The sequence below is a fragment of the Trachypithecus francoisi genome, unplaced genomic scaffold (assembly GCF_009764315.1).
Source record: "Trachypithecus francoisi isolate TF-2019V2 unplaced genomic scaffold, Tfra_2.0 Lachesis_group9, whole genome shotgun sequence".
Classification (NCBI taxonomy): Eukaryota; Metazoa; Chordata; class Mammalia; order Primates; family Cercopithecidae; genus Trachypithecus; species Trachypithecus francoisi.
Genome location: NW_022681474.1, coordinates 41,435,751 through 41,449,038, shown reverse-complemented (window position 1 = coordinate 41,449,038; position 13,288 = coordinate 41,435,751). Strand labels below are relative to the sequence as shown.

Below are 13,288 nucleotides of genomic sequence, written 5' to 3'. Positions count from 1 at the left end.
CCAACTGCATGCCAAAGTTTGAGAACGACTACCCTGGAGAAGTAGCTTCACAGGGTTCAGCAGCCAGACTCAGGAAGGTGGGAAAACAGACTGCAGCAAACCCAGGGAAGTTTAGAGGCTGCGAAGAGGGGGCGATCCTTCCCTCTTGGAGATGAGGAAGGTGCCCAGAGAAAGCACTGCTAGCAGTGAGATTTTGTGCTTAGAGCTCCTGCCCTCTGAAAGAAAACCTGGGTAGCCCTCACTTGCCTGGTGCTCTGAAAAGACAAGTTCTTAAGTCAGTCTTCGGGAAGGTCTGTTGGATCTTCCTGCTCAAGAGTCTTTTTGAAAATTTGATTACTAAGTAGATGAGGAAAGAGAAACATTTCCCACTTTGGGTGAGTCTTATTTTCCCCTGTAGAGGCATCTAAATGCTGAGGATATACTTACTTGATGGCCAAGAGGAAACAGGAATTTGTATTTCAACCTCTACCCTACAACTGAACCTTCATTCCATAAGAATCATCTCTTTAGGGAGGCTGTTTTGAAGGTGCCCAGTCATGGAGTCCTGGTCAAAATGCTAAATTTGCCTACGGTTTTAGTATCATGCTTGTTTCATGGATTATGGGAGCCTAGAAATGAATAGTCCGTCACTTACCAAGTATCTTGTATCCTCTAATTGTAAAGAAGGTGTAAGTTAAGTTAGTTAACCCGTAGCAATTTAGGGTAAGTCAGTTTTTTACTACCGGAGGCAGAACAGTGTTATTTCAGTTTGTAAACTCCGCCTTTTTTTTTTTTTCCTGTTGGCAACATATACCATGTAAATCCTTCTGAGGTGGATATGCCTCATCAGACTGGAAATCTAAGTCTGTGTGTGATCCAGAGTGACTTTCCTTTGTAGTTTTTTTTTTTTTTTTCTTTAAAGCACAATTTCTTTGCTAGCTTTTGAAGTTTCTGTGTATCTAGACAAGGAAACTCCTCCTACTTTACACAAGAAGGGAGAGGTGTTTGTATTTCATTCTCCATCCTGTAATGTGCATTAATCATTAAGATAAAGTCTCTTTGGGAGGAAAGTAAATCCTGGTTGATATGGCCAACTCTTTTGTTGTTGAATTATGTATTCTCTTTTTAAAGGATCAATGAACGTCTCCATGGGTTGTTTCCATCTGAGGAATGAAATAATGGGTCTTTGGAAGCTCCACTCTGTGGTCTGATTGTGCGAGTGTATGAACTATAGGCACTCAGAGGACTTATCTCAGAGGGGATCTGATAAACAGTTCTGTTGCCACTTGAAAAAAATCAGGCAGGACATTTCTGCTGGGGCTGTAGTGGCAAGCAGGAAATAGCTAAAAGGGATAGAAAGTACATTGCCCAATCACTCATCCTACCTGGGTCTTTTGTCCCAGAATTTCCTGCTTCTCTGCCTGCCCCCTGCCCCCTCATATCACTGGGGTTTGCTCATATTACCTTCCAGCTTCAGCCAGAGGAAAAGCCACCTGCGCCAGCGGCATCATTTACTTCCTCTAGTATTTCAGCTCCAAGTCTAGTACTCCAGGAATGATAATGAAACATGATGAAATCAGTTCTACATTTTTTGAAAGGATTAGAGAAAAGGTCTTGTATGGCTTCAACATGTTTCCTGTAAACCAGGGGTGTTGTTAAGGTGCATTTTTCAACACCATGTCCTCTAGCTTTCAAGCCCTTTCATTGTGGCCATTGAACATAAGCATTATGAGAAGAGATGACAGAAAGGACCAGGAAGGTAAGAAACAGTGGAGAAGTTGCTGCAGCCCATTCCTTATGCTCTTCTCAATACCTGTTTCCATTTATGTTGAATCCAAATGTTCTCCGTGGCATTCAGCTCACATCTCTCCCCCAGCTATTCCATTTTCTACCACAGCCTAGCAAATACTTTTCCAATTAGCTGTATTTCTAGGTTACCACCAAATTAACCACAGAGGCCATGGAATTAATAGGAGCTAGGGAATTCACGACGGCCCCAAATATGCCACCAGTAACTCCACCAGTAACAACTGTGAGGGTAACAGTCAGGTTTTGGCCTTGGTGAAACAATAGTCAGTTTTCCATGATATTGGGAACCAATACTTTTTTTCTCTCCCCTTGACTGCGTATACATCAATCTTGATGACTATGAGTTTATAATGCATAGCTATGTGAGTCGCCGCTGGCACAAGTGAGCACCTGAGTACAGTAGTTACCCACAGATCTCCCCATCCTTGTTTGCTTATTCTCTTACACACACACACACACACACACACACACACCATTTACTCTTTAGTAGCATATCCTGCTGGTGGCTTCCGTAGCACAGAGATGCATCATCTCTTCAACCCTGGAATCTATAGGATTTCTGGTCAACCCAGTTCATGCACATTTTTCACTGCAACTAGGGTGACTGGGAACTCTGACACCCATGGACCTTTGGGTCTTGTTTTTGAAACAAAAACAAGCATCCCCCATGGCCTGAGAATTGCAAAAGTGTCACCGATTCACTGTAGCCTGGATTTTCCTTTTTTCATCCAAATTAGTACCTGTGTAGGAGAGCAGGCCTAGAGCCATGGCAGGCTGTGATGTTTGGCTTCCTTGCTTGTGTCTCCTTTCAGCATTGGACTAACCAAATTCCATGCTGTCTTTCTACCCACTTCCCTACCTTAGTGAAAACCTGGTAATTGTCGTTTTTTTTTTTTTTTTTTTTTTTTAAGAACTGTTTTTCAGTGTTGTTTTTTGTTCAGTCTGCCTAGTTTGTGACTGCAAATATAGGTTACTCTTAATGCTTGTCTGGAGATTTTTCCACGTGATTTGGGAGATGACGTAGGGCATGTTTGACTTGTAGCAGAGATGAAGAATGGATAAATCCAGTGCATGGAACATGGTCAGAGATTCCCACAGACTAACTCGCCCTGCCTCTAAGTGGGCCCTGAGTTCCTCTACTGCACAGATTCCTGCCTGTTGAACAGCCAAGCGGTGTCCTTACAGAAGTGCAACTATACTAACTGGTATTGCATATAGTGATTTCCAAACTGGCACTACTAGGAAATCCTTCATCTTCCATTTCCCAAGCTGGCCATCTCCTGGAGGGAGGAGGTTTACGTCGCTTCCCTTTAGGGAAAGTGTTTTGCTTCTCTTGGTATTCTGTCTCCTTTCCCTCACCTCACTTCACCTTCACGTTCCTGGTCTGGGTGTTACTATTTACCTACTAATCACAGAATACTATATGAATTTCCATTCACAGCTTTGAGTGTTTATGAGGCTTTCCTGCTTCCCACCCAGCCCAAACCTTGGAACTTTCCACACACTGATCCTCTGATCAGTTTGACACAGGAAAGCACACAGGTCTTGTACCAGTTTGTATAGTAGTACCCTTTTGAACTGGCGACTCTTGAAGTAGAGTGTGCTGGGGGTTCGCATTGGCTGCTCGACACACACCAAGTCAATTAGCATGCATGCCAAAAAAAAAAAAAAATTAACCCTTAGAGTACTGCTTCAACATTTTGGTTTAATGGTCTGAATTTGGCCAGTTGGACAATACTTCTTTCCCCAGATGCGAGTCCTGCACAGAAAGTCCGTGCTTAGTCTAGCCAGAACCTCACCCAGGATCCTCTCCTCTCTAGCTTTCTTGAGATGCTCCTGGGTCCTATATTTATTAATCAACTAATGGTTTTTAAAAGGTCCAAAACACAACCACTGTGTTTAATTGAAAACGGGCCCCACTGCCAATGTGTTGGAGGGCATGAAGAACTGTGTTTTAGCTTTGGTATGTGTCCTCTCAAAGAAAGAAAGAAGTTCTTTAAGGGTTAATATGAAATTAAGGAATTTGGAGGCCTCTCCTGCTTGTCCTTCCTCCAAGGTATCTGCATGTTCCTCTTTAGATTCTTCGTTCAACTGCTGAATGATGATAAAAAATGATAGATATATAATAATTTCAAAAGCAACAAATAAATGAACAGTAGTTCCCGAATGGTTGAATGGAAAGATCCCTTGGCAATGCTTGCTTGATGATCCCAGGAGGCAGAAAGACCAAGTGTTTTCTTTTATGAATATTCATTTCATCGTCTATCCTAAGCACTGCCACTTCTCAGCATCATGGGAGACTGGATGATACTACCTGTCATTTACCTCTTGCTTTTTCTTCTTCCTGTCTAATAGCCCAATAGAATCCTGCCAGAATTTCTACAAAGATTTCACATTACAGATCGACATGGCTTTCAACGTGTTCTTCCTTCTCTACTTTGGCTTGCGGGTAAGTTTGTGCAACATTACTCAATATCACAATGGGGTGTTTCAGTCTGGGACCCAGGGATCATCCCCATCAGCGTCTGCTCTCATGGTCAAGATAAAACCCAGTGTTTCCAGGAGAGACAGCACACCTGCATTCTGCTTTTCAGTCTGGGAGAGAGCCCGCTCCTTAGCTAAGCATTTTCTGGAATTCACATCAGTTTTGTTTCAAGGGGGAGAAATAGGGATTGAAGAAAATTGATGATGTATCCACAGGTGGATTGTTTCTTATCTCTCTTCACACAATGCCATGTTCCCTTAAAAATTAAATAGAAATAGGCCGGATGTGGGCACTCACGCCTGTAATCCCGGCACTTTGGGAGACTGAGGCAGGTGGATCATCTGAGGTCAGGAGTTCGAGACCAGCCCGGCCAATGTGGTGAAATCCCATCTCTACTAAAAATACAAAAGTTAGCCAGGCATGGTGGCGGGCATCTGTAATCCCAGCTACTTGGGAGGCTGAGATAGGAGAATTGCTTGAACCTGGGAGGCAGAGGTTGCACTAAGCCAGAGATCATGCCACTGCACTCCAGCCTGAGTGACAGAGTAAGACTCCATCTCAAAAAATAAAACAAAACAAAAGTAAATAGAAATAAACCACTTCAGCTCTTAAAATTATGTTTAGCAGTGTTCACTTAGCTGAGCCCTGAGAGAGAAGTTGTGAGTATGAATGAAAGGAGGGTGAGGAGAGTAGATGGACAGAATTGTGTGTGTGTGTGTATGTGTGTGTGTGAATGTATACATATGTGCTTTATTTATAGTTATATTTACATGAATGAGTCTAATAAAAGTAAAATCACCCAATCTTCCCTATGAAGCTGTTGAAAACCACAGAAATATACACTGCCTGATCTTTCTGTAAGACTAACATATCATATAGTTCGTCTATTTAGGGCTCTATATGGGGCACTAGAAAACATGTGTGTCCAACCATAAAACATGTGCTTTGTGTAGATGTGAGAAGGACATAACCTCTTCCTCCAGACCTTAAAAATTAAATAGAAATAGGCCGGGTGTGGTGGCTCATGCCTGTAATTCCAGCACTTTGGGAGGCTGAGTGGGGTGGATCCCTTGTGGTCAGGAGCTTGAGACCAGCCTGGCCAACATGGTGAAATCCTATCTTTACTAAAAATACAAAAAATAGCCGGGTGTAGTGGCCCTATGGAAATTCAAAGCTTACCCCTATGAAAACTCAAAACTTACCCTTTGACAAAAGAGTGTACATTGGATGCCGGCACCATGCTTCTCATGTTTTTTCTCTTTCCTTTTTCTTCTTTCCTCCAGTTTATTGCAGCCAACGATAAGCTGTGGTTCTGGCTGGAAGTGAACTCTGTAGTGGATTTCTTCACGGTGCCTCCTGTGTTTGTGTCTGTGTACTTAAACAGAAGTTGGCTTGGTAAGTCAACCTCTCTTTACTTCTCCTTCCTGGTTCCTGAGTCCTGGCTGAAGGACAGAATTTGCAGTGGACCAGGGGGCTGTCTCCCTACAAAGAACATTGTATGTATTAATGTGAACAATGCTCTTGGAGTTTTAGAAGTTGATGGTGGCAGCTCTCTTTGGAGCACTAGCCCCGAAGGGTTTGCACAGTTTGTGCTTCAGGTAATGCAGTTTTATAATTGTCAAAGCCTAGTGGTCATCACTGTCACAGCCAGGGCCTTTATGTTCATGGTTCTGTCACTTTTCATGCAGGAACTTAGAGTCAGGACCGGATTAAGAAGAAGCCCATGGTGGTAAAGCCAACTTTCCAAGTGGCTGGCTCAGGCACCCCAGAGGCCTGCCTGCCAAAGTTAGCTTCGGTCTGCTTCCAAAAAGTGGGTTCTGCATGGTTATTTATAGGTACAAGGTTCTTTGGAGGGCAGAGAGAGATGAAGTTTCTTGAGTCATCTCTCACCTTACAGGATACTGAGGTCCCTTTCTGGGTTAACAGGAGAGTGCTGCTGGGCTGTGCTGTACAGGGCACTTCCTGGACCAGGACTAGAACACTTTAGTGGGGAAAGTAACTTGACCAGAGAATAGTCCTGGAAGTCCAGGGCTTAGAGAGACAGCTTCAGATTTCTCATTGCTGCTTTGATTTCATTTTTTCCCTGAATTCAGAGTATTCCTGCTGTCCTGGGGTCTACTAGGGAAGAAGGGAGGCTGAAACAGAACCTGGAGGACTCTCTGTGGGTTCCTTCTGTCCTTATTTTTTAGGAATTTTGGCTTAGGTTAATTATTTAAAAAGCAATACGCATGCATGGTAATCAGTGAAAACAAAGATGTGTGAAGAGCACATTCATCATCTTTCCCCGTTGCATCCATCACTGCCTCCTCCTTTAAACACCCAGGGTTCCCAGGCCTTCACATGTGCACACATAATAGTGTTTTAGAGATAGTGGTGTTTGTATGAGAAATTGTATCAAACAATTACATTGCACCACAATTTGGCTTCCTCACTAATCGTGATGGACATCCCTTCAGCTCTGTGATAACTCATTTTATAACAGTTGTATAAGACTCCATAATTTGTTTGTATCACAGTATATTCAGCCATAACCCTAATGATAGACCACCTGAATGTTTTTCTTTTCCTTTTATTGCTGCTAGAAACGATGGTTTAATAAACACCGTTATTCATATATTTGTATAATTCTATTTCTATCAATAGTTCCAGGTTCCTGGAAGAGGAATTGCTGGTTGAAAGAATATGTGTATTTTCTTTTGTGCAGACATTGATGGATAACTTAAAAAAAATTGTGTCAAGATAAGCTTCCACTAGCAATCCATTTTGATGCCATTGTTAGCACTGTTAATTTATTATATACCTAGTGTCAAGTATTTTTTAAAAATAAGCATCTTCTTAATATAGTATGTGTGGTACTCTCTGTATTATATGCACATACACATGTGTGCATGCATACACGTTTGTATGTGTCCATATCCTAAAAAGATTTCTTTTGCTACTAGTTTTCTTATTAGAATTATATTCTCTTGCTCTAAGGAAAAGTTATCATTTTGGACCTGAGATATGCTTGGTTAGACTAGATTTTTTGCTTATCATATCCCCCTTCCTCCTTATTTTCTCCTTATCCTGATGAGGCTAGTAGAGTCACACACAAATCTGAAAAGTGTCCTCAGTGTAACTTACGTGTCCCTGGGTGTCAGCGGTCCCAGCTGCTGTAGCTTCACTGTTAACTGGCTTTGTGACCTGGCAGCTCGCTTTTCTTAGCCCATTGTTTTTCATCTGTGAGATAAAGATTTGGCTAGATGATCTTGAAGAATCTTTTAGCTCAGGAAGTCTTTAAGGCTCTTGAGTCATTAATGGGAAATTTAGGATCTAGGTCATTGGGGTGGACAGGGAAGCTAGTAGAATTCTATCAGCAGCATCCCTGAGTCAAAATTATGGATGAGCTGTTAACAGGGAGTCCTTTTAAAACGTCTTGTTGCTAAGAATTCAAACACACACCCATGCACACACAGGGAAATCGACGGGGAAGGGGACAGGCGGGATCTGCCTTCTTCACCTGGCTGTGCTTAATTACCCTGTGCATTCGAACAACCACTTTGCTTTTCTGGATCCTCAGTTGTCCCATCTGAAGAATGGGGGTTAAATGAAATTACCTTCTAGTCCTCATACTTCCTGAATCTGCACTTTCTGCCAGTGTCCATTCTCTCTTGGTCCCCTGTGGGCCTGGGTGATGGAAGGGCTCCCTGGTGACTGTGGTGGAGACATCCTCCTCTGCAGTGAGCAGAACATGCCCCCAATAAAGGTGTGGAGCTGAGCCTCCTTGTGGTGAGTGACCTGTTCTCTGAAGCATTTTAGCGCTAGGAGTTCTGGTATGCTTTGAAATCCATAGCCTTCTTGTAGATGATTTAATTCTGATTTTTGGAGATATATTCTGATCTCATAAAAAATCTATTGGCACAAACACAGAATGGGGGCAAAAAATAATTGAATAGGAAATAAAAGAGGTTGGAATGAATTGTAATGAGATACATCTTTGCATCAACTGTGGTCGCTTTCCAAAAGAAATGTGCTCTAAATGTTCTCGCTTCCATTTGCATATTAATATTTATTGAGCATCTACTATATGTCAGGTACCATCCCAGATGATTGAGAAACAACAGTGTAGAAATAGAGTCCTATCCCCCTACGCTCCTATACTGCAGTGTGGGGAAAGCAGGAAACACTGAACCTAATAAGGAAGTAAATGACACGGTATGATTAGGAAGCATAAGTGCCGTTGAAATTGAACCCATAGAACAATAACCTTTTGGTCTATGAAATAATAATAACAAAAATAAAAAATAATGTCTCTCCTCTTGTAGGAGAAAGCACCTGTAATGAAATGCTTTGGGCTCTTTGGTAACGAAACCTCCTTGGGTGAGATCTAAAACTTATCTCCCTGTTACGGAAGAGGATTCAGGATAATAATATTTCAAGGAGGTTCTCATCTGACTCAATACATGGGTTATTACATTGTGAAACAATTATTGTACTGATGAGCTGCCAGAGAGAAAATGAACATTCCCATGAGATATGACTTATAAAGGAGAAGAAATAATCCCATTAAATAGGGGCATTTCAGGCTTGGCTGCCCTTCTCCTGGAAAGTGGAAGGGTGCTGCCTTTTCTGACTGAGGTTTGGGATAAGATGCAGGAAACCGAAGTCTATGCCAATTCTCCTACACAAACTTTCCCAGCCCTGCTGAGGGTAGGACTGTGCAGTAGCTGGCTCTGTGGGAGATAAAAACCAGAATGAATGCAGGCCCCTGCCCGTACCTTTCCCAGAACGCTGCCCGCACCATGTTTAGTTTTCAATTGTTGGCATATGATTGTGTGTTGTGTAGTACAGAATATATTCATTGCACAGATCATCCTAGTGCATGTAACGGTGTACTCATAGAGACACTAATATGTAGTCAGCTTCTACTGTGTGATGGGCACTCTGGAAAGCCCCTCACATACATGGACTCAATCCTCAGAGCAAACCTATGAGGCAGGACTTGTCATTTCCCCATTTACAGATGAAGAAACTGAGGCTCAGAGTGATATCTTGTCCAAGGTCACATCTCCTGGGAGTGGTGGGAGGGGTGCATTCCCCAAGATGTGGTCTGACTTTATGTCCACACTCTTCCTCTGCTCTTCTTTCTGTGACCTTACCCTTGAATGATTTGCAGTTAGGAGTCCTGGGTTGGGAATGACAGGGCTGGTTTTGCTGCGTTGTGTTGGCATCCCTCCATTGGTGCTTACTCATAAAGGGCTTCACGCCAGGCAGGAAGAGAGGGAAGAGATCTTATTTAAGACTCCGTGTTCTCCTGGCTCCTCTTTCCCCCTCCTCCTTGCCCACCTCCAGTTTCTAGAAATGCCAGGAGGACCAGAAGAACGCAGAGCTAGCCTGGTATCTCTCGAGTCCTAGTGCCCCTCAGCAGCTTGGAGATCCGACCTGCTCCATCTGGGACAGAGAGATTGGAGCTTAAGCACATCCCCAGATATTAGCGCAGAGTAGATTAAAGCTCAGCTCTGAGCTCCACCAACTCAGTCCACATTTTGGCTCACCCATTTGCTGATGGGACACTTAGCATGAGCATTTTATCTTCCTTAGGCTCAGTTGTCTCACCTGTACAATGGGGTTAATTATAGTGCCCACCTCATAGGGATTCACTGAGGTAATGTGAGTAGAACAACACGTACTTCATACGAGCTTAATGAACAGAAGCCAGGATTACCTCGGCCTCTCTTTCTAATCTACCTATCATATTTTAAAGCACCGCAAGAGAAAACAAACCAGAACAGAATAAAAAATAAGGCAGCGGATGTGAGGACACTCATGTCGACAAGCAGCAAGACGCTGCTTATTTTAATTCCTGTCCCCACCCACCAACTTATTCATTTTGTTTCCCTTACAAATCCCAACCTCACTAAAATAAATGCACCTTGAAATGAGAGCTGTATTTTATTTTGAGATTTGAATAACATGCTCCAAGGAGAACTCATTTGTCCGTCTGTCTCATTCTCTTTTGGGAATGTATCCCCAAGGTAGGTCGATGGGCTGTACTGCCTCTGTTTGTGTGTATGTTTTTTTCTTTTTGTTTTTGTTTTATGGAGTTTTGCTCTTGTTGCCCAGGCTGGAGTGCAGTGGTGCGATATTGGCTCACTGCAACCTTCGCCTCCCGGATTCAAGCAATTCTCCTGCCTCAGCCTCCCCGATAGCTCAGATTACAGGCACTCGCCACCACGCCGAGCTAATTTTTGTATTTTTAGTAGAGACGAGGTTGCCATGTTGGCCAGGCTGGTCTCAAATTCCTGACCTCAGATGGTCTACCCGCCTCAGCCTCCCAAAGTGCTGGGATTACAGGTGTGAGCCACTGCACCTTGCCTGTGTGTATGTTTTTGTTGAGAGTGATCTTGTGGGATTTAAAGAAGGGAGTAGGGGAAAAGTAATGATGCACTCACCAGCCAGTTTTCTAGCCCATTTTTATTACCTACTATGTGCTCAGCACTGGGATGAGAGGAACACATACCGGAACACCCTGTATCCTAGCGGTACTGTGATTCCCAACACCATCCCCTGTTCTTTGATGAAAGTGGGGTATGATAAGGGACCATGGTCATTGGAACCATGATTGGAAAACCATAAACTTGATTCTATTGTCTGTATCAGAACTGGCCTTAGACCTTAAACCTTAAAACCTTCAGTAAACTCTGCTAGAAAATAGAAAACTCTGCTAGGAAATAGAAAAATGAGTTAATGCCCAATCACAGGGCAATTGCAATGATGTAGGGTGTCTGCTTATAAATATATGCCCAAGCAGTCCTTTTTTGTGTGTCAGAAGGCAATAAAAACAGGATTATATAAAAAAGCACAGGTGCTTAAAAACAACAACAGCGAAAGGACAAAACATTGTCCCTGTTTGAGACTAAGGTTGCAATCTCATTTTGGAACCAAAATAAACACACATGCAGTGACAGCAGGTTACACTACCCACTATATAATTAAGCCCGTAATTGTGAGGTACAGGCTGTAAAGGCTGTGGGAGTTCAGAGGAGCAAGAGCTCAACTGGGTGGGAGAATGAGGATATGCTTCTGTGAGAGGCTGGGGCTCAGTGGAGGCTGCAATAATGGGCTAAGACAGGGAGAATGAAGCCTAGTATGTGTGGAGCATGGTATGTACCTACAGAAGCGAATACCAGCCTAGAGAAGAAAGTGGCCTTGTTACTTGGGAGGCTGAGGCAAGAGGACCCCTGAGCTCAGGTGTTTGAGAGCAACCTGGGCAACATAGTAAGACCTGTGAAAGAAAGAAAAGAAAAGAAAGAAGGAAGGAAGGAAGGAAGGAAAGAAGGAAGGAAGGAAGGAAGGAAAGAAAGAAGGAAAGAAAGAAAGAAGGAATGAAAGAAAGAAAGAAAGAAAGGAGAGAGAAAGGGAGAAAGCGGAAGGAAGGAAGGAAAAGAAAAGGAAGGAAAGAAAAAAGGAAAGAAGGAAGGAAGGAAGAAAGGAAAGAAGGAAGGAAGAGAGAGAAAGAGGAAGGAAGGAAGGAAAAGAAAAGGAAGGAAAGAAGGAAGGAAGGAAGAAAGGAAAGAAGGAAAGAAGGAAGAAAGAGAGTGAAAGAAGGAAGGAAGGGGGTAAGGAAAGGAAAGGAAGAAGGAAGGAAGGAAAGAAGGAAGGAAGAAAGGAAGGAAGGAAGAGAGAGAGAAAGAGAGAAAGAGGAAGGAAGGAAGGAAAAGAAAAGGAAGGAAGAAAGGAAAGAAGGAAGGAAGGAAGAAAGAGAGCAAAAGAAGGAAGGAAGGAGGTAAGGAAAGGAAAGGAAGAAGGAAGGAAGGAAAAAAGGAAGGAAGGAAGAGAGAGGCCTTGCTGAGTGCCAAACATCAGTCTCACAACCCTGCAAAATGGTATAGTAGTTTTCCATTTCCAAGCAGTTCTGTGGGTGAGACGTCCAACATGGGTCTCTCCAGAGGCTCTAGGGAAGATTCCACGTCCTTGCCTTTTCCAGCTTCTAGAGGCCGCCTACACTCCTTGGCTCATGGCCCCTTTCTCCACCTTCACAGCCAGCAACTGAGGGTTCATTTCCACCTTGCATCACTCTGATCTTGCTTCCTGCCATCTCTTCTTTGCCACCCTCTTCTACTTTTAAGGACTCTTGTGATTACATTGGGCCCACCTGGATACTCCAGGATACTCTTCCCATCTCCAGGTCAGTCCATCAGCAACCTTAATTTGCCTGCTGCCTTCATTTCCTTCTGGCATGTAAATGACCATATTCACAGGTTCCAAGATTAACATGGACATATTTGGGGGTCATCGTTCTGCCTACCAAAAGGGGCATATTATTATTCCTTTTATTATTTCCAAAGAGGAATCTGAGACTCTGAGGGGTTGAGTGACTTGCCAAAGTCAGAGCCCAGAAGAGGGAGTGCTGGGATCTGGGCCCCTGTTCAGATATGCCAAAAACTCTGCATAGCCTTTTGGAGTCCTTTGCATCAGGGGTCATTCACGGCCCTTCGGGGCCCTGCTTCATGGTATTTTCCAGCCTGTTAGGGAGGAGACCCTTGGGGAGAGCCTTACTGAAGCCCAAAACCTTCCCACACGTGCCCTCACTTCCGTGGAGTGACATGTTTTTTTTCTTTTCATGGGAACAGGTGAGTTACTAGACAGACTTGCCTGTTACCTGTTGTTTTTATGTAACTTACCCTGAGGTTTGGGTGCCCCTTCCTTTGCAGCTGCAGCGACTGAGGGGAACCTATTAGGTCTGCATAACCTCCATCTAGAAGCCCTCTGTTTTAGGAATCATGCTTTATTGCTTTCTGGAGTTTACAGAGAAACCCAAATGAGACCAAAGAGTTGTGGTAGTAGGCCACCATTTTCCTAAAGGAAGCGGTGGATGGGGTCAGCACACCACTCTTCTTTTTAATGGTCACCCCACCAAGGGCTCAGTTGAAGTCTCAAGCATCTCTCTGTTGTTCCTCTGCTTCAATGGAGCATCTGGCCCCAAAGCCACCTGCTTGGCTGAAGAACCCCACCTTCAGGCAGGGTCAGGATGAT

At 43.5% G+C, this 13,288-nt stretch overlaps 1 protein-coding gene across 13 annotated transcripts in view; it reads left to right on the top strand.

The window, feature by feature from the left end:
* KCNMA1 (potassium calcium-activated channel subfamily M alpha 1) overlaps positions 1–13,288 on the top strand; it is a 781,341-nt gene that overhangs the window by 465,091 nt on the left and 302,962 nt on the right. For all 13 annotated transcript variants that reach the window (XM_033209826.1, XM_033209813.1, XM_033209812.1 and 10 more), the window contains exons 4-5: positions 4,144–4,237; positions 5,557–5,668. In XM_033209826.1, the coding sequence (XP_033065717.1) occupies positions 4,144–4,237; positions 5,557–5,668 (206 nt within the window). The remainder of the gene's footprint in view (positions 1–4,143; positions 4,238–5,556; positions 5,669–13,288) is intronic.